We start from the raw sequence: 20,174 nt of genomic DNA, 5'->3' as shown, positions 1-20,174 counted from the left end.
TGAGAACCTTGTGTGGGACAGAGAGCCTGTGAGAGTGAAAATAAGAGCGTGTGTGTGTGAAAGTGAGAAGATGTGTGTGTGAGAGCATTATGAGAATTAGAGCCTGTGTGTGTGAGAGAGAGAGTCTGTGAGAGTGAAAGTTTGTGTGAGGGAGCTTGTGTTACAGAGGGAGCATGGTTGAGAGAGCCTGTGTGTATGCAAAGGAGACCCTGAAAAAGGAGTTAGAAGAGGAAAGTAGGAAAAAGAGACCAGGAGAGACAACAAAGGCAGAATAGGAAAAACTGAGAAGAGGAAAGCAGGAAAAAGAGACCAGGACAAAGACAACAAAGGTAGAATAAAAAGCATATTATTTCCAGTTTAGTGATCTGCATATGTCAGCTTTGGGAATGTGCATCTCTTATATATTAGTATTTTGCATACTATAAGAGGAAATTTTTTTTTTGGTTTTGTTTTTTTCCAGTGTTGCATTGCACGTAGAATCTGGCTTCTTGGGATTTACATTTGTTTTTGTTTCTGTTTCGAGTTTGTGATAACATGTTCTGTGTTTGTGTTTATGGTTAAAGTGAAGGATTCTGCTAGTGTATAGGGATATGTAGCAGTCTGGATTGTTCTATTTTCCCAGTAGGAGGTGTATTAGTGTTGTAGGGCCTGATGTAATATTTGTAGTGCTGCCTTTTCCTAGGTAAGATTGCTGTTTGAGTCCTGGCAATTAGTACTGTTATGGTATAGAATATTTGTGTTTTGGGTTCTAAGTGTCTTTTTTGTATGGTTTTGTTTAACTTCACCAAGTGCCTGGCACTGGAGGGAGTTGCTTTGCTTTGACATAGGTGACACTGTAATTCGCCTGTTTTTCATAGGGTGAGTTATAAAGTGAAACCTGCACTCATTGTTGTAGCTAGTAGAATCAGTGTATGTTTATATTACTTGAAGTGTAGGATTTATATTGGGGGAAGGGGGCTCTGTCCCATCCTTTATAGACCCCCAGACTTCACTGGAGTTGTCTGATCTTCCAGGGGTACGGGTGGGGGTGTGATGGCACCAACTAAATTTGTCACTGGGGGGGAGCAAGATTGGGTAGGGATTGTGCTGACTAGGAGAGAAGAGAAGAGATCTCTGAAGAGGCTGCAGGTGGTGCTGCAAGAGAAGCCAGTATTTTTCCTGGCAGGGGAAGGAGGGAGCGTGAATTTCAGTTTTTGCAGAGAGTGCCAATTGGCCTGAAGCCAACCCTGCCTTCTGAAACCCCTTCTTAGTGCTGGGATCGCAATATGCTCCCAGCCACTTTCACTGTTGCTGTGAGTGTCCCCTAGTTCCTCAGCTGAATCCCTTTGAAAAATTGCCTATAATATACTATCTTTATTTTGAAAATAAAACAGCACTACCAAAGCCCAGCTGCACGAGAAGCAGACGCTACTTGTTACATTCTGCTAACACCACAGTTTTTTTTTCCACATTTCAAACAAGATGTGCTCAGCTTTGCAACAGTTTATTCTGTTAAAATAGTTAGTCTTCAGGATGCAGTGTTAAACACCTGCTGAAAAAGCTGCAGCACGCTCCCACAAATTACCTGCAGTAGTGATTGCTAGCCCTGATTTATAGTTTTTGGAAGGGCCAATACGCCCAGGTTAATCTTTTTGCTTAAGTGGCCTGTTTCTCATAGAACCGTATCAATTTTAATCCAAGGACAGAAAAATGATTCCAGTTTGCACTTCCTTTTATTAGTGGTCCACAATTCAATTTAAGGGATCTAAAGATGCCACTAAACCTGCTTAGCCAAAGGCAACAATGTCATCATTTACAATGGTAGCAATAATATCAATAGCAAAAATCATTAATGTGGTGTGGAAGGAGGGAGAGAGAATTCAAGTACAAGTTGAGCAAATGAAATTAATTAGTCACGTAAGTCTTATTTTAGGTTTTCTCATATACAGAGCATTCTAAGGTCAGGTACCCATGCGTTATTTATCTGCCCTGTCGCCACTGATGACAAAGCGTACATTTCTGCAACAAAATTCAGATTTCTTGAAGGTAACCAATGTGCACAAAAAACTCAAACCACCTGATTTAGTCACTTAAAAGGAGGAAAAAGATCTCGAAAGGGAGCAAAAAGTGCAAGTTCACAAACCTCTGTACTCTCAATCATTGGTTAAAAACCGACTTATAAATTCTTTTCAATTTTCTGTTTACAAGCCCTTCTAAAACCTGCATCCAAGTGTCAGAATATTTTGGAAATGAAATTGTGTTACTTAGCTTGAATATGCCGCAAATATTCAGAACTGTTCAGTAAGATGACGAGACGCTTAAATCATGCTAGAAGTAGTTGTTTAGAAACAAACGTTTATGTAAGTTAGCCGTACAAAACTAACTTACATAAACCTAGCTTACTAAATTACATAGCATGGTTATGCTGCAGAATATCCCCATATTTGGCACTACTTAGCTGGATAAGTTATATCTGGATAAGTTAAACCTGCTCTGTGGCAGATCTAACTTATCCAGTTAACTTAATTGGATGAGTCCAAATATCAGCCCTTATCTGGCTAAGTTAAGTGGCGCCCTCCTCATCATCATCTTCTGCCGCTTTCTCCTCCTTAGACAATGATGAGGAGTTGTCATCTGTGTCATTTCACGTGCTTATATGCTGCAGGGTGTGATGTGCACAGTCATACGGGCAATTAGAGGGCATTCCTTTTCAGAGAGAGGTATAGGCAAAGGAAAGTGTTCCTAGCTACAGGACACCCACATTCATATAGGTGGTGGCAAGGTCATAGAATCTTTATTTTATATATAAAAGCTTTAGTTCAGCATTATTGTATTGGATGGTGCCTGGCTGGTTATATGATCTCAGAGGCAGTCTCTGAGTCAGGATAGTTAGCATTGGGTTGTGATATGCCTAACAAGATATCAAGGGCAGCACCTAGTGTAGTTTTTAGGATAGGGGGCACATACTTTTAGTGGTAATAAATTTAGGAGTGAGTTCCAACATCCTGAATGGTTTCCAGCTAGGCCTGAGGGTGCCTTACATAAAAACATAAGACATGCTATACTGGGTAGGTCCAAGTGTTCATCGAGCCCACTAGCCTGTTACCAACAGTGGCCAATCCAAGTCACAAGTACCTGGCAAGTACCCAACCATTAGATAAATCACAAGCTACTATTCCTTATTGATTAATGGTTTATAGACTTCTCCTCTAGGAACTTATCCAAACCTTTTTTAAACCCAGTTACACTGTACTGCCTGTGACCCAGATGAATTCCAAGGTCAAAGTTTATAAGCACGAGGGTTTGTTTAAGCTCAAGGCAGAGACATGGCTGGCTAAGTGGTAGGCTGATAGTGTGGCTGGTGTTAGAAACAGGACATAGATCAGTTAAAAATCTTCCTGATGGCCATATCATGAACTTATCTGTGGCCCCCATCCTACTTGGCATGCAGCTAGTACATACATCTCTTCTGTTTCCAGCACAACTTCCAGGTCATCATCTTCATGTTAATCTTTGTCAAAATATAGATGATAGGTATTTTAGGATTATGAACATTCATAAACCAAAACTTTTTGGTCAAAAAATAACTGACCAATGCACACATAATCTGTCAGATGGACAACTACAATGATCTTGTAGGAATTAGGCAACCAATTGCCATTTAATCTCACCAAAATAGTCCTCTCAGTTCATAATGAGTATTGTGCCTCCCTTATCCGCTTGTTTAATCACATTTGAAAGATCATTGGATAGAGTAATGATGGCTTGGTATTCTTCTATAACCAAATTTGCAGGATATATGTTGGAGTTAGACCTCAAACATATGATATCCTTTAATATTAATTATTTAAAGGCGTTGTCAATTAGGGTCCAGCTAACAACACATCAACTGGTTTTGAACTACAGATACAGAAGAAGATTTTAGGGAACACATTTGAAAATATAATTTTAACAATAACATTCTCAAAAAATGATATAAAAACAACATGAAATTGAAAAGCATCTAGTGACACATATAGTACAAAAGATAAACTTTTGGACAGAAAAAATTTTCATTTAAATTCAAAGTTCTATGAGAAAGATTTATTGATTTTTATTTTATTTAAAAATTATTTGTAGCCCGCAGCCTCCGAATTTCAGGGCAGAGAACATTCACATACATAAGAATAAAAACAACATAGAAATCAGCTCAGGATGATAGCTGAGCTAACACATCAAAGGGAGTAAAGGAAAACACAGACTATGGGAGGCAGCTTATATTCCAGCAGCTGTCAAACATTTTTTAGTCATAATCATGTCACAAGAGCGTGCTTTAAAGATGGAACCGCAGACTGAAGGTATCATCATGTTGAAAGTTAGCTGGACATGTTACAAGTGGAAAGTGCTCCAGTGAATACAAGTTTTCAGCTGTTTCTTGAAAACTTTTGAATCATTGAAGGCATGCGACTGAAGTGGAAGGGAATTCCAATATATGGGGCTGGCAATTGTAGGAGCTCTTTCACGAATAATTGATAATCTGGTGACTCGAGGGGACAGGACTTCTAGGAAGGACTGGGAAGCTGGTCGAAGTGCCCTAGTGGGAATAAGAATTAGGAATGATTACTTTCAAAGGGGCACGCGGGTCCACATTGACGCATTTGCGTCAGTGCACACCCAGGAACGAGGCTATTTTATAATGTACGTGCACATATACACATGTTATAAAATAGCCTGGGTGCACATATGTGTGTGCCCTATTTTGCAACTAGGCACACACAGCCGCGCACATCCAGGCATGAGCTGCACAAGTGGGGAAATTGACCAGTTTCATCATTTCGTCCACCAGTTCACCCAGTGTAGAGCAAGAGCCTCCAAACCCCCTGGTTTAATAGTCTGCACTCCCCCCAATTGCCCCAGACCCTTTAAACCCCTCAGGGATGGTTGTTTTATTTTTAAACTTACACCTCCTCCATAGCAGAAGTAAAGTTAGACAGCACTGGAGACCAAGTGCATAAGTATTTCCACGCACATCTCTTGGCCTCGCCCAAACCACGCCTCTTTTTGAATTGGATTGATATATTCGTGCATCGGGACATGCGCATGCTTGTAGGTGGCTTTTAAAATTTGCTGGGCATGTGCAAATCCTACATGCGTGCACATCTGATTTTGGTCCTTGCTGGGCTTTTAAAATTCACCTCTAACTGTTTACATTGCTGAATGAGTTCACATTTTCTACTGTGTCCATCCTCTCCTGTTTTTCCATTTCCGTCTTGATTTCCTGGAAATGCCATCTTGATCTAAAGAATGAGAAGAGGAAAGTGAATGTCCTTGCTGCTAGAAGAATTATCAGAGGAGGCATCAAATGTCAATCTCTTCGAAAAACTTTTAATAACAGGTTGCATCTAAGGATAAACCAAGTCTCTCTTTTAACCAACTTCATCCTTATTAAATGTATTCACTTTAAATTTCCTCAATTCTATTTTAAAATTCTCTACAGAGTTTTGCAACTCCAAATGTTGAGATTCAAATATATGAAATGCCGATTCAGCTTTCAAAGAAGACAACTTCTCATCCAACTCTTGTTTCAAATGATTACCAAGGTTTTAAGTGATCTTCACGGTTCCTTGTAATAATGTTCATTGGTTGATTGTTATTGTTCAATGTTCTATGTAAAAAACCCTGGTCTAACCTCCCAGACCAGGGCAACCTTTTTGTTACTTGTAAACCGGATTGATTTGTATTGCATACAGGAATTCCGGTATATAAAAATTAAAAATAATAATAATAAATCTCACATAGCATCAAGGTTTTAAGTGATTCAAATTCCAGTGATCCAAAAATATTGTATCTTCCTTAAATAGTTTTGGCTCCTTCAACAACCTCATTTGCATTATCCACAAAAAAAGTTTATAAAATGAAAGAATACTAAAAAGTAATTGGTCTGAAAAAGCACAGCAAAACATGCCTTGTTGTCAACACCTGATGCTGGGATGTACCACACGTTTACTAATTTTGATGGGAGGGAAGAACCAGATACACTGTTGTTGGAATTAAAAGGCAGGGATAATCTCTTGAGAAGATGACCCGCTTTTCACTGTTAAAAGAGCAACCCTGAAAAAATTTGGTCTTGAAGGCAGCTTTACTTCTGGCTCCTGGGCTGCTAAGGAGTGTGGTTCATCCTATGATCACGGAGCAAGGAAAATAGTGAGAGAGACCGACACGACAAGTATATTCATTAGTTGAAACTACTGCTCTATTGAAATGAATATGATGCTATGCTTGCTTTGTTCGTGTACAAAGAGCAATTAACACATAGTTTTGCTTATCTTATCCTGCTCTCCTCCACATTTACTTATTTTCTTTAAAAACTGTCCATATTGTTTAGCCTAAGAGAACAAGAAATTCTAAATATCTGATTGCATGCTGGCATGAGGCTCACTCCAGAGAATTTGTCTGGATGGGCTTAAATAAACCATGTGCTTCCCCCCACTGAATGCAAATAAGGAACTGTTGTAGGCTTTTAGAGTAATTTAAGACCCTGGATTAAAAGTCAGGTTATAAATGCCAATTACAGCACATCCCCAGGCAAAATAGACATCATGTTACTTTACCAGTGTCGTTCTGTTCTCAGCTAAAGCTGACTAGGTTTTCAAATATCCTCAAAACAATCTAAGAGAACCATTGTTTAATTAAATTGTCATTGCTCAACTGTATATTGCAGATGGGCATCAAGAAAGTTTTATTTAAAAAATGTCCTGTGACAGGTTTTAATAATAAAGTGTCAGTGTAGGAATAGATTCATCTCTAAATTGCCTACAGAAGAATTTGTTTCCAGTTCTGCTGATTTCCATCTTTCCTCTTCTGAGATGTAATATTCAGTCAAAATATACAATGTGTAAGGCACATGCTAAACGATGACAGTCTAAATATTTTGTTATTTCACTTGCTTTTTTAATATATTTATAAATAATCTGGAAAGGGGAACGATAAGTGAGGGGATCATATTTGCAATTGACACAAAATTATTCAAAGTTGTTAGATCATGAGCTGATTGTAAGGAATTGCAAGAGGACATTGCAAGACTGGAGGACTGGGCATCTAAATGGTAGATGAAAATTTAATATGGATAAGTGCAAAGCAATGCATATAAGGAAGATTATTACAAAGTACAGGTATACAATGATAGGTTCCATATTAGACATCACCACCCAGGAAAAGAAACTTGGTATCACCGTGAACAATACTTTGAAATCCTCGGCTCAGTGTGCAGTGACTGTCAAAAAAGCAAATAGGTATTAATAGGAAAGGGATGGAAAATAAAACAGAGAATTTCACAGTACCTCGGTATGATCCATTTTGTGACCACAGTAGATATATATATGAAGTTAATAGTTGGCACATTTAAACAAATTGGAAAATATTTTTTCACCCCGGGTACAATTTAAACTATGGGATTTGTTGCCAGAGGATGTGATGAAAAATGTTAGCATAGCTGGGTTTAAAAAGGTTTCAAACTAGTTCCTGGATGCACTGCGTGTTTGAGAAGACAACATGGGATGCGTTTGTGGCAATTGTTACTTCTGCTTTGGAAATTTCATAACTTGGAAATAACTTTGCAACATTCACTTGCAATTGGCATTGAAGGCAATTGTGTGTTAGCCATTCATTCACTTTTGAATCTCAGCATCACTGCCTATCATTTGGATCAGTTTCAACTTTATGTAAATCTAAAATTGAGAATTTGCCATTCATACACTTTCAAATGTCAGTGTCACTGCTTATCATTTAGATGGATTTTAATTTCATGTGAAGTTAGAATTTTAAATCTCGTGGGAAAATTAAGCACTGGCTAATTGTTTTCCACATTACAGACTTCCATACAATGACCCCTTGATGAAGCCATTTCAGGGCAAAACAAGGGCTCCTTAAATACAACGAATATGGCCCTATACATTGCGGATTACTAATACGTAGGAAACGAATGCACACCCCTACTGCTTGTTGTGTGCTCTTGCTCCCTGGTGCATAAGAACATGAGAAAATGCCATACTGGGTCAGACCAAGCCCAGCATCCTGTTTCCAACAGTGGCCAATCCAGGCCATAAGGTCTATTCCATGTAACCATTGCTAATGGCAGTGGCTATTCTCTAAGTGAACTTAATAGCAGGTAATGGACTTCTCCTCCAAGAACTTATCCAATCCTTTTTTAAACACAGCTATACTAACTGCACTAACCACATCCTCCGGCAACAAATTCCAGAATTTAATTGTGCGTTGAGTAAAAAAGAACTTTCTCCGATTAGTTTTAAATGTGCCCCATGCTAACTTCATGGAGTGCCCCCTAGTCTTTCTACTATCCGAAAGAGTAAATAACCGATTCACATCTACCCGTTCTAGACCTCTCATGATTTTAAACCCCTCTATCATATCCCCCCTCAGTCATCTCTTCTCCACGCTGAAAAGTCCTAACCTCTTTAGTCTTTCCTCATAGGGGAGTTGTTCCATTCCCCTTATCATTTTGGTAGCCCTTCTCTGTACCTTCTCCATCGCAATTATATCTTTTTTGAGATTCGGCGACCAGAATTGTACACAGTATTCAAGGTGCGGTCTCACCATGGAGCGATACAGAGGGTTTTTGACATTTTCCGTTTTATTCATCATTCCTTTTCTAATAATTCCCAACATTCTGTTTGCTTTTTTAACTGCCGCAGCACACTGCACCGACGATTTCAATGTGTTATCACTATGACACCTAGATCTCTTTCTTGGGTTGTAGCACCTAATATGGAACCCAACATTGTGTAATTATAGCATGGGTTATTTTTCCCTATATGCATCACCTTGCACTTATCCACATTAAATTTCATCTGCCATTTGGATGCCCAATTTTCCAGTCTCACAAGGTCTTCCTGCAATTTGTCACAATCTGCTTGTGATTTAACTACTCTGAACAATTTTGTGTCATCTGCAAATTTGATTATCTCACTTGTCGTATTTCTTTCCAGATCATTTATAAATATATTGAACAGTAAGGGTCCAATACTGATCCCTGAGGCACTCCACTGTCCACTCCCTTCCACTGAGAAAATTGCCCATTTAATCCTACTCTCTGTTTCCTGTCTTTTAGCCAGTTTGCAATCCACGAAAGGACATTGCCACCTATCCCATGACTTTTTACTTTTCCTAGAAGCCTCTCATGAGGAACTTTGTCAAACGCCTTCTGAAAACGCCTTCTGAAAATCCAGCAGAGAAAACATTTTTCTATGGAGGAAGTAATAACAAAACTCTGCTCCTAGATATAAGGCCAGATTCTTTTTAGAAGAGCCCTGAATCATGGGAACAATATCAAAAGGAGCAGTCTGATTCATGGATGCTTCATAACTTATCTCAGCTGGAAAGAGCTGAGTAAGTGATCAATCTTTCTTCAAATGAAGTGTGCAGGATTTTGTCTTGAATTCCTTGTGCTGAGTGATCTATCACGCTGCTAAAGATATTTTGGTTTTACTATTAACTGCTGTTTACTGTGGAAGCTTGTGGAAGTAGAACTTGTTATGGACACACTATTTTTGTGTTCAGTACATTTGACATTATTGGAACCACCGATCTGAAGTGTAGACTCAGCCCTTTGTTCCAGGGTTTGGGTTTGCCTGAGGCGAAAGTGCCTGTGATCTGGTGGTAGCCTGAAGAAGCCATTTCACTTTGGGGGAGAAGTCTGTTCATCTGTAGAGGGGAAATGTTTCCCTGTCCATTAAAGATCACTCTCTAAGCCTGATCCACCATGCCATCTGCTCAACCATTTTCAAACAACCCCAACAATTTGGACTCCCAGCAAGTGGTCATATTGTATGTACCCTAAATTAATGTTAACCTATCCCCCATGAAGTCCAAACATCCCTTCCCTGTATCAAATAGCTCATCCCCCCAAACACCAAGCCTTCTATGAATCCCAAATTCCTTTCAAAGCCACCCTCTGCCGTCATGGCTCTCCCCTGCCTCAATCTTTGTGTTCAAGACATTATAAAGAGTAGGAATTGAAGAAAGCCAACACTTGTGATCTGACATTTAGAAGGTGAGAGTAGTTGGAAGTGGTAACAGCTGTGGTATGTCACCTGGGAGGGGGCAGAATTGTGCCAAAGCGGCCCCTACTGTTGACTACAGGGATGGGTGGGAGGGAAAGATGAGGCTGGTGTTCCTGCTACTAATAGTGCGAATGCATTCCTGGCAGCGGTAATACATCAATGTTAGAGAAACCACAAAAAAAAATACATATTGGATTCAGAAAACACTCTTTGAGGGTTCAAATAATGAATACCACCTGTATTAAAATCTTCCATTAATGCATGCCAATGGTTGAATTTAATGTGGCTTAGTACATAGGCTCCATAGTGTACTTCCTCAATATCTCTATTAAACAAAGGAGTTCTCTCTTTTTCTCATCTTACCGATAAAAGAATTGAAAAAAATATAATGTGAAGTCCTGGAAAATACTTCTTTTGGAATTACTTAGTTCTGTTGCTGTTATCCTCCATAACACATATACCGTATATACTTGTGTATAAGTCAAAAAATGTTACCCCCAAAACCGGTCCTTAAAATCACAGTCGTCTTATACACAGGTCAATCCATTTAATGCTGATGCATGAGTGAATCATTTGCATGCTCCTCCTCCTGATCCCTTAACTCACCCGCTGCTATGAGGACAATGACGGCACTTAGAGTCGCACAAGCACGTCCTCCCCCCTCCCCAGCCAGGATCTGATTGGCCCACTTAAAGCCATGAGGTTCAAAGCATGCCAATAGGACTCCGCGTGGGAGGAGGGAGGATACACCTGAGCAACCGCAAGTGCTGTTGTCATCCTCATAGCAGCAGCGATGGATCCGGAGGAGTTGTGGGGGAGAAGCTGTCCTACCGCTACACTGGGAGACCATGGGAGAGGAGGAAAGACGTTCCTGAGCAAATGCAAGTGCCGTCGTTGTCCAGATAGCAGTGGGTGAATTAAGAAATCGGGAAGGGGGAAAGATTCAGACAGGAGGGGCAGCCATGGGGGAGGGAGGGAAGAATTAGGAGCGCAGGGACTGCCATAGGGAAGGGAGGGAAGGATTCAAACAGGAGGGGTAGCCATAGGGGAGAGTAGTTAAATCACAAGCAGATTGTGATAAATTGCAGGAAGACCTTGTGAGACTGGAAAATTGGGCATCCAAATGGCAGATGAAATTTAATGTGGATAAGTGCAAGGTGATGCATATAGGGAAAAATAACCCATGCTATAATTATACAATGTTGGGTTCCATATTAGGTGCTACAACCCAAGAAAGAGATCTAGATGTCATAGTGGATAACACATTGAAATTGTCGGTACAGTGTGCTGCGGCAGTCAAAAAAGCAAACAGAATGTTGGGAATTATTAGAAAGGGAATGGTGAATAAAACGGAAAATGTCATAATGCCTCTATCACTCCATGGTGAGACCGCACCTTGAATACTGTGTACAATTCTGGTTGCCGCATCTCAAAAAAGATATAATTGCGATGGAGAAGGTACAGAGAAGGGCTACCAAAATGATAAGGGGAATGGAACAACTCTCCTATGAGGAAAGACTAAAGAGGTTAGGACTTTTCAGCTTGGAGAAGAGACGACTGAGGGGGGATATGATAGAGGTGTTTAAAATCATGAGAGGTCTAGAACGGGTAGATGTGAATCGGTTATTTACTCTTTCGGATAGTAGAAAGACTAGGGGGCACTCCATGAACTTAGCATGGGGAACATTTAAAACTAATCGGAGAAAGTTCTTTTTTACTCAACGCACTATTAGACTGGAATTTGTTGCCGGAGAATGTGGTTAGTGCAGTTAATATAGCTGTGTTTAAAAAAGGATTGGATAAGTTCTTGGAGGAGAAGTCCATTACCTGCTATTAAGGTCACTTAGAGAATAGCCACTGCCATTAGCAATGGTTACATGGAATAGTTTTTGGGTACTTGCCAGGTTCTTATGGCCTGGATTGGCCACTGTTGGAAACAGGATGCTGGGCTTGATGGACCCTTGGTCTGACCCAGTATGGCATTTTCTTATGTTCTTATGTTCTCACAGCAGGGACAGACATTAGAATAATGACATCTTACCCTCAGGAAAATGAGTGCTGAGAAGAAAAAGAAAGCATCTTACACTGCATCGCTGAAACTGAAGGTTATAGAATGTGCAAAGGAGGCCAATAATTGTGTAGTTGCAAGAAAATTTGACATTAGTGAAATACTCGTCAGAGACTGGAGAAAAATGAAGAAAAGCTGCTAGAAATGCCAAAGTCAGAGAAAGCCTTAAATTTCAAAATTGTGCCTTTTGAAGGAATGGAAAATGATTTGAATGACATGGCTATTCGCATACGCCTACCAAGATTAACTCTTCCCACTTGGCTACTCATCATGCCCATCAAGAACAACTTCCTATTCATCCTTAAATAAATCTATTCCCCTCTGCTTTCTCTCCATGAACATTGTATAAAGTTCTCTGTATGTTTAAAGTTATGTTTTATTTACAAATTTATATGCTTACTTTGGACCGTTGCGGCACTCTTCTCGAGTAGCCCGTTCCTATTTACTTCCTACCCTGCGTTCTCACAGTTCCTATTACTCCTTCCCCATGACCCTGTTTTATGTAATTTCCAACCTTTTGTTTTTGATGTAAACCGATATGATGTTCCCACTAATATCGGTATAGAAATTTAAATAAATAAATAATGAAATGCAGATAAAATAGCTACATTGTGACTCGCTTGAGCATTAGGATTCGTGCCCTTCAAATGGTGCGGGTCGTCCAGTGCCCTACCGTGTGATATGGGCCGGCCAATGGCACTGGTAGCCTCTGTCACCTGGTAAGGGCTAAAGGCCACTGGCACCATTTTGTTTAATGGCAGCCGATAGCCTGAGAGTGGCAGATTGATCCCGGGCACCCCGCTGGACCACCAGGGATTTTCGAGAGTCTTGGGGGGATCGGGAAAGTGGAGGGGTTATTTTATTTAAATTTGGGGGGACAGCACAGGGAGTGGGGGAATGGTGGCAAGTGGTACCTGCCCCTGGAGGTAGGAGTCGGGGCTGCGACCAGGGGCGGGATGGGTATTGGCGTGACCGGGGGGGGGGGGGGGGGGGAGTGCAAGGCAGAAGGTGCCTAGGGCATCTAATCCCTTTGCACTAGCCCTGGTTTTGATGAATTAAATTTTCATTTTCTAAAGTTGTGATTCTTGTAATTTTGAGGGGACAAGAGCCAACTTTGCTCATGGAAGCTCAAAAAGAGCATTTATGAAAGTTTCCTTAAAGGTCACTGAAATGGGCAGAGGCTTCACTCTGTGTCTTATATGTAGCCACTTCCTCCCCACGATTTAGACTGGGGCCGACGTTTGTTTCACTTCAGAGCAGGCTACCATCCCGAATGAGGGACTGATAGGTACAAAATATGGACAAAGCATGCAGACTAGAAGATTTCCGTGCTTGTGTTAGCTCAAAATCAGACACAATAGGATATCAAAGATGTGATTTCTGGACTGCCACTAAAAAGCCACATGCTTTTCCTTAATTGATTTGAAAGGTAGTTTAAAAAAAGCTTATATTTTGCTGTAAAGGAAAAACTTTTTTCAGTCCCTATGACAACATACTTGGTAATTTAATAGGAATTTGTTTAATAATGACTGTCAGTTTGAATACTGAGGCAAAGCTAAGAGCCTTACCCCTTACTAGTCCATGAATCCTAAAACACCATAATAAAAGGTTGCCTTATATTTCTAAAAATATAAACGCATCACAATCTACTGCTGTTCCAAAATTGTTTTTTTAACAAAAAAAACGGCACACAAAATTAAAATGGAGAGCCAAAAGGCAAATAAATAACACTAAAATATTCAAGTTATTTGGATGAATATTGATTATTTCTTTCCAGGCTGAAACTGGTATTAATGTTGTGAAGATGACGGAGCAAATCTTCTGGGCTGGCGCATTAAAAGCACACTGACTCCAGCCTTTTCTAATGCAATTTCAAGTTTTATTTTTATAACATCAAAGCAATGTCATAGTAGGACTGCCTTACCTCGGGACAGAGAGGGACAGGAGCTCCTTGCTCCTGGAGATGCAGGCGCCTCCTGATTCCAGCTGCGCTTCCATTCTTACTCCCCTCCCAGCAGGGTCCCACCCACAGAGCTCTCTCCCTCTGTAGGAGTTAAGGTGGGCCAGGCTAAATGCCTGGTCCCGCATTTGCAAAAAGGGGAGAAATAGGGTCATTTCATCACAAATATTTATATTCCACTTTTCAGTGCTTCAGAGTGGATTATATTCAGGTACTGGAGGTATTTCCCTATCCCCAGAAGGTTTACAATCTAAGGGCCTCATTTTCTAAAGTATCGCAGGCCTGCGATACTTTAGAAGATGAGGGGTGGGGGGCCGAAACGGGGGGCGGGCCTGCGCTAGCCGGCAGCGATCGCACTGCCGCGGTGCGATCTCTGCCAGTTTCGCACCCAATAGCACCACCATAGGAGATGTAGCTATTGGGAGCGAAATAGGCAGTGAAAAGGCACCTACCTTTTCACTGTCCGCGGTGTCGGCGCAGAGTCGGTGTCGGCGCAGAGTCGGCCCCGGTGATGCCCCGACTCCTCCTCTTCCGGGGCCGACTCTGCCCCCATCCTGGTATCGCACGCGATAAGGGACTTTTCGCGTGCGAGCGGCTTGGAAAATGAGGCCCTAAGTTTGTACCTGAGGCAATGGAGGGTAAAGTGACTTCCCAAAATCACAAGGAGTGATAGCAGGACTTGAATGCTGGTCTCCTGGTTCATAGCCCACTGCCCTAACCACTAGGCTACTCCTCCTATCTCGCTATTAGAAAAAGTTATCAAAGGAACAGAATTTACAGGCATTTAAGTCATTCTGAGGTCAATATTCAAAAGCCATTTAGATGGATAATGTAATAGTTATCCATCTAAATGGCTTACTTGGCTATATTTAACTCTTATCTGGCTAAATTCTAGCCAAGTAACTAATTACCTGGCTAGCTCTACTTCTGATTGCCAGATGTTTTGTATGAGTAAATAATGGTTAGAAACCTAGCAGTTGATTAGTTAACATAGCTGTTCCACGCATGCTCATAGAGTTTCACCTAATTTAAGAAACCCAAGGAAGAACATCTTTTAGGTGGTTGCTTATGGAGCCCCCAAAGTCTAATTGTGGGCACATCTGCTTCTTGAATGCTAAGCATCAGTCAGGATTTCAGGTTAAGCAAAGTCTATGCAAATCGAGATTTATTGCATGCATATAGGGGTTTTTGCCAGTTGCAGTACCTTTTATTGGACCAACCATGGTGTGCATGGAAAATAATTTCATTTCATTTTCCATTTATTTTATTTCATTTTCCCATCATATTATCTATCTCTTTTATTTCATTCAATTCTTATGTCATTTCAGTTGGGAAATGACACAGAATGATTTAACAAATAACATTGATGTTTCATATCCTTTTAAAATGAGAGGACATCCCTAACCAGTATAAGACTCGTCCAAAGATAATATTGTAGCTGGGGACCAAATAGTGCCTTTCTTCAGATGCCAAATAATCTATGTAGTCTTTAATGTTCATATGCAACATTATTATTGATCCAATATTTTTATTTATTTATTTATTTATTTATTTATTTATTTATTTATTTAAGGTTTTTATATACCGGCAATCACGAGAACATATCTTGCTGGTTTACATGAAACGGGAGTGCATTAAATACATCAAACTAGAACTCAGGTGACCGAAAGTACAGTTACAATTAACAAGGGTGGCAGAACTTGGTGAAGAGGAAGAAAAAGGAAAGAATAAATGGTTAAACGATATACAAGTCACATTACAAGTTATGTACAAATGGCATGATTAATGGCTGAATGTTTTGAGGAGTCCTTGGGTTGTGTCCTTGGATAAAGCTTCACAGTCTACAAAGAATCTAAGGTGGTTTATTCAGGATCATTTTGGCCTCTGGAATTCTGATCTGTTGCATGCTTGCAAAATTAATTTTCTATTTCATGGAGGCACATGTAGTTCATGGTGTTCAGTGACTAAAGTTCTCAATGAATATAACTGATTAAGTGACCAAAGACATTAAGAAAAGAAAGAGATAGAGAAGCGGAGAAGGCCTGGCGACCCAATCGCCTATGCCCATCCAAGAGAGGCCAGCACCATGTGTGCTCACTGGATCCACTTGTTATGATCACATCATTCCAATACTTATTGCATTACACTGGTTGCCAATGAAATGGAGAGTGAAATTTAAGCTATTGACCCTGGCTCATAAAGCCCTGAATAGTGAGGCAACTGATTGTATTAATTCCATTCTTAAAGTATATAAACCATCTGGAAATTTAACATCACTTGGTATGCAATAAAGAAAAGAAGAGGAAAAAGGATATAAATCCAATATATATCATATAAAACAAAAATAATTTAGAACAACTTATATAACAGCAAATGACAATATCATCAATGATTGCCTCAAAATCTCTCTCTGCAGCCTCTCGCCACTCAATGGGCCGCAAGCCGTAATCGGTCAATGAAGCAATAAGTTATTTGTAATCATTTACTGTCATTATGCTGTAAAATTATGCCAAATTTTTATAAAGAAAAATTGTTTTTTAATAATATTTTAATTAGTAATATCAAAAACTGTGATAATACACCACTAGAAAATCTAAGAACCCAAGTTCAAAAAATGCTAAATTTCCCACATTTTAAACTACCCCAATTCTAAAATGCCTAATATCAAATACCCAAACGTCGAAGAAACATATACTTAGCACTTAATTTGATACGGCCCAAAGGGCTCATACAGTGTGAAACACCGTCATCTCATTTAAAGCTGTCCCGACATGTTTCGATTGCAAAGCAATCTTCTTCAGGAGATCAAAATAAGATCTAAATGTCAAGCAAATGTTCTTCAACCCCGAGCAGAAAAACTGCCTCTCTCTTCATATTCAAAAAATGGCGCCTCAGTGGGTATTGCAATTAGAAGAATCTCATGACAGAGCATTTGCTATAATGTGACCTATCTTGTGGAATAGATTGCCTGAGGTGTGGACCATGTGAAAAATATTTAAGAAGGCCTTTAAAACTTTTCTTTCTGAAGAGGCATTAAAAGAAACCAGTCTGGCCAGGTTTTTGTAACACTGGCATTGTTGAAGTTGAATTAATGATTTTATTTTAATTTTACTTCTGTTTTATGTTGTAGTTTTTTATTTTATGAATGTGTAAACTGCTTAGAATGCAAGATAATGCAATATATATATATTTTTAATAAAACAAATATTGGGCCTATTGGCCTATTCCCCCTTTCCCTCAAAGCCACCAAAAAGAAAGAGTCCATGATTATGGCTTGTCTAGATGATTGACTGATTGACACCCCTTCTTCCTGCCCCCCCCCCCCCCCTCCGATATAAAAAGGTTACTTACCTACTTATCTTTGGCCCCTTTTCTTGCCCCCTGCCTCCCCTTTAAGCTAAGCCTGCCTTTCCCACCCTAGTCAAAGCCCCATAAACCCCTCAGAACTAGCATTCAGCTCCCAGTGCATCCAGTGTTGCTGTCAGAGTAAAGCCGGACACACCGGGAGTCGGATACAAGCTCTCAGTTCCTGCTCTGCTTTAGGAGTTTTGAGGTGGTCTGGCTGAAGTGAAAAAGGTAGGCTTGGCTGAACAAGGTGGCAGGAGCTGGGGGAGGGAGGAGTAGGGGGGCTGGAGGGAAGTAATCTTTTACAACCTGGGGGGGGGTCTGGAAGCAGGAGGAAGGGCACTGGTTAGCCAGACAGGCCTTCCATTTTGAAGCTTTATATGAGGGTTCTCAGGGGAAGGATTGATTGGCTTGCCAGGCACAATACTGGCTTCACTTGGGTAGGGGTTGGATAGACTATCAGCCCACTCTGCTCCAGTTTTCTTCTTTTTTTTTCTTTTCTCCTGTGGCAACATAACTGGTTAAGCTTAGTTATCCAGTACATAGTCCCGGATAACTTTGAAACTTAATTGGCAAAATTCAAATATAGCCAGTTAGGTTTCAGTGTTATCCAGGTAGGTTTACTTAGATAAGTTTATTTGAAAATATTCAGCAGGAAGTTTATCCCACTGAGTATTCAGGATAACTTACCTGCTACCTTCTTTATCCATTTTCCAAGTTTAAGAAAATTGACCTCACAGCCTTTAAATCAGTGGTTCTCAATCCACTCCTCAGTGGACACCTGGCCAGCCCGGTTTTCAGAATATCCACAATGAAGGTGCATGAGAGAGATCTGCAAGCACCGACTCCATTGTATGTCAGTATATCACCTGCATCATGAAAAACAGATTGGATGGCTGGCCCCTAAGAAGACCTGGGTTGAGAAACACATGCTTTAGATCACGTTTTAAAATCATCTTCTTTTCTTTATCAACTAAAATAATGAGGCTTTCCTTACTTTAATCTAAGATGGTATAGCTAGGTATACTGTAAAATAAGGTCCAGAAAATCCATGCTGGTGCATTTTAAAAGATGAAAAATGTATTTCAGGAGGAACACTATAACTTTATATTCCTAGTATCTATGGCTTCAGAAAATGAAACTAAAAATAAAGTGTTGAATAGCCAGCATTAAGTGTTTTTTTGTTTTATTGTGACCGTTTTCTTGTTTTCTCTACAGGAACAGTTTGAATTTGCATTGACAGCGGTTGCGGAGGAAGTGAATGCAATCCTGAAGGCACTTCCACAATGAGAGTTCCAGGCTCCTAGTGGTTCCCTGAGGATCCTTCCCTCATTTTCTTATCCTGTCAGTCTCTCTAAGTGTTGTTGGAAACCGTGACCTGACTTTAACTGTGCTTCATCTATCGTAACCGCATAGAAATAGGGTCTTTAAAACCTCTGTAGCCAGTAACAATTCAACAGCTGAAGTGTTTGTGGGGGGGGGGGGGGGGAGGAAGGGGGAATACGAAGGGAGACATTGAATAGATTGATTGGAGGCCCGTAGAGCTCCAGTCCAGTGGGGGGAGGGGGGAACTGAGCCAGTGCTAGTGTTACCCCCATTGCATGCATGGAGATGGAATTCTGATTTCTTAATTGATTTTCTGCAAGATAAGCAGGACTAAGTCTCCATGTATACAGCGGGATAAAACCAGGACTGTGACTCAACTTCTTCCCCTGGATATGGAGCTATATGGTCACCTGATCTATAGATATCTATATCTGTAAATGTATATAAATATTGATATATCTGTATCTACCTTTATATACAGTATATAGATATAAAAGTATGCACTGGAACATCAGTTTAAGGGATAGAACAGGCTATCTAACTACCTTCAAGTCCTTGGAGAACTGAATTTCATTGTTTGAAAGCACACATTCATATCCTGAATTGCAAATGTGTTTGTGATAATTAGAGAACTCGCAGAATATTCTCAGAAAGTGACAAGTTATCAGTTACATCTTGTAAATTCTTGAAAGATGAATAAGACGTAGGGGGATGGAACAGGGCTGCTATTGTTCTTAGAGAATAAATACAAGTGAACAATACAAGCTATATTAGTAAATGAAGCTCCAGATGTTGTTTTTTTTTTATTTTCCACATAAAGAGCTACGCCTTTTTTTACACTGAGTGGTGGGAGTGAATGATATCTTAACTTATGCTAAATGCTCTTCTGCTCTGTTCATGGAGTGTAGGCACATGAATGGAAGAAAATCTAAGCCAGAGTAAATATAAGAACAGCCATGCTGAGTCAATAATAGTCCATCGAGCCCAGCATCCTGTCTCCGACTGTGGTCAATCTGGAAGAAGAAGCAGTCAACAGATCCTAATGGGGATATCAATTCCCTATCGATCACTCCCAGCCACCTGCAGGGTTGCCACAGTGTGGCAAAGTAACTTAATCCTGCCAGATTTACCTAGTTCTTAAAGAATATGGCAAATGCAGGTGTGTGCATGCCAAGGCAAGAAAAAAATGACCTATTTAGAAATCTGTTTTGATTCCTTCTAAAGAGCTTTGCAGGTGTACTAACGACGTTGTAAACCAATAGTTCATTTCAAAGCACTGGTGAAAAATTTATATCTTAAAATAATTTGTATTTTAATGCCAAACATCCAGTGTTATCCAGGAGAAGGGGAAAGACATACCTCACATATTGCCATCATGGCAATATCTGACCTTATTGGTTAACGATGTATTGCCCAATATATTCTGCTTCATTTTAAG

The 20,174-nt window shown here is 40.1% G+C and overlaps 1 protein-coding gene across 1 annotated transcript in view; it reads left to right on the top strand.

Annotated features, from left to right (window-relative positions):
* LOC115083221 (receptor-type tyrosine-protein phosphatase N2-like) overlaps positions 1-18,865 on the top strand; it is a 322,268-nt gene extending 303,403 nt beyond the window's left edge. The window contains exon 13 of the mRNA XM_029587030.1: positions 18,629-18,865. Coding sequence (XP_029442890.1) covers positions 18,629-18,700 — 72 coding nt within the window. The 3' untranslated portion in view covers positions 18,701-18,865. The remainder of the gene's footprint in view (positions 1-18,628) is intronic.
* Positions 18,866-20,174: the final 1,309 nt, after the last annotated feature.

The sequence above is a fragment of the Rhinatrema bivittatum genome, chromosome 2 (genome assembly GCF_901001135.1).
Source record: "Rhinatrema bivittatum chromosome 2, aRhiBiv1.1, whole genome shotgun sequence".
NCBI lineage: Eukaryota > Metazoa > Chordata > Amphibia > Gymnophiona > Rhinatrematidae > Rhinatrema > Rhinatrema bivittatum.
This window is presented reverse-complemented; position numbering and strand designations above follow the sequence as displayed.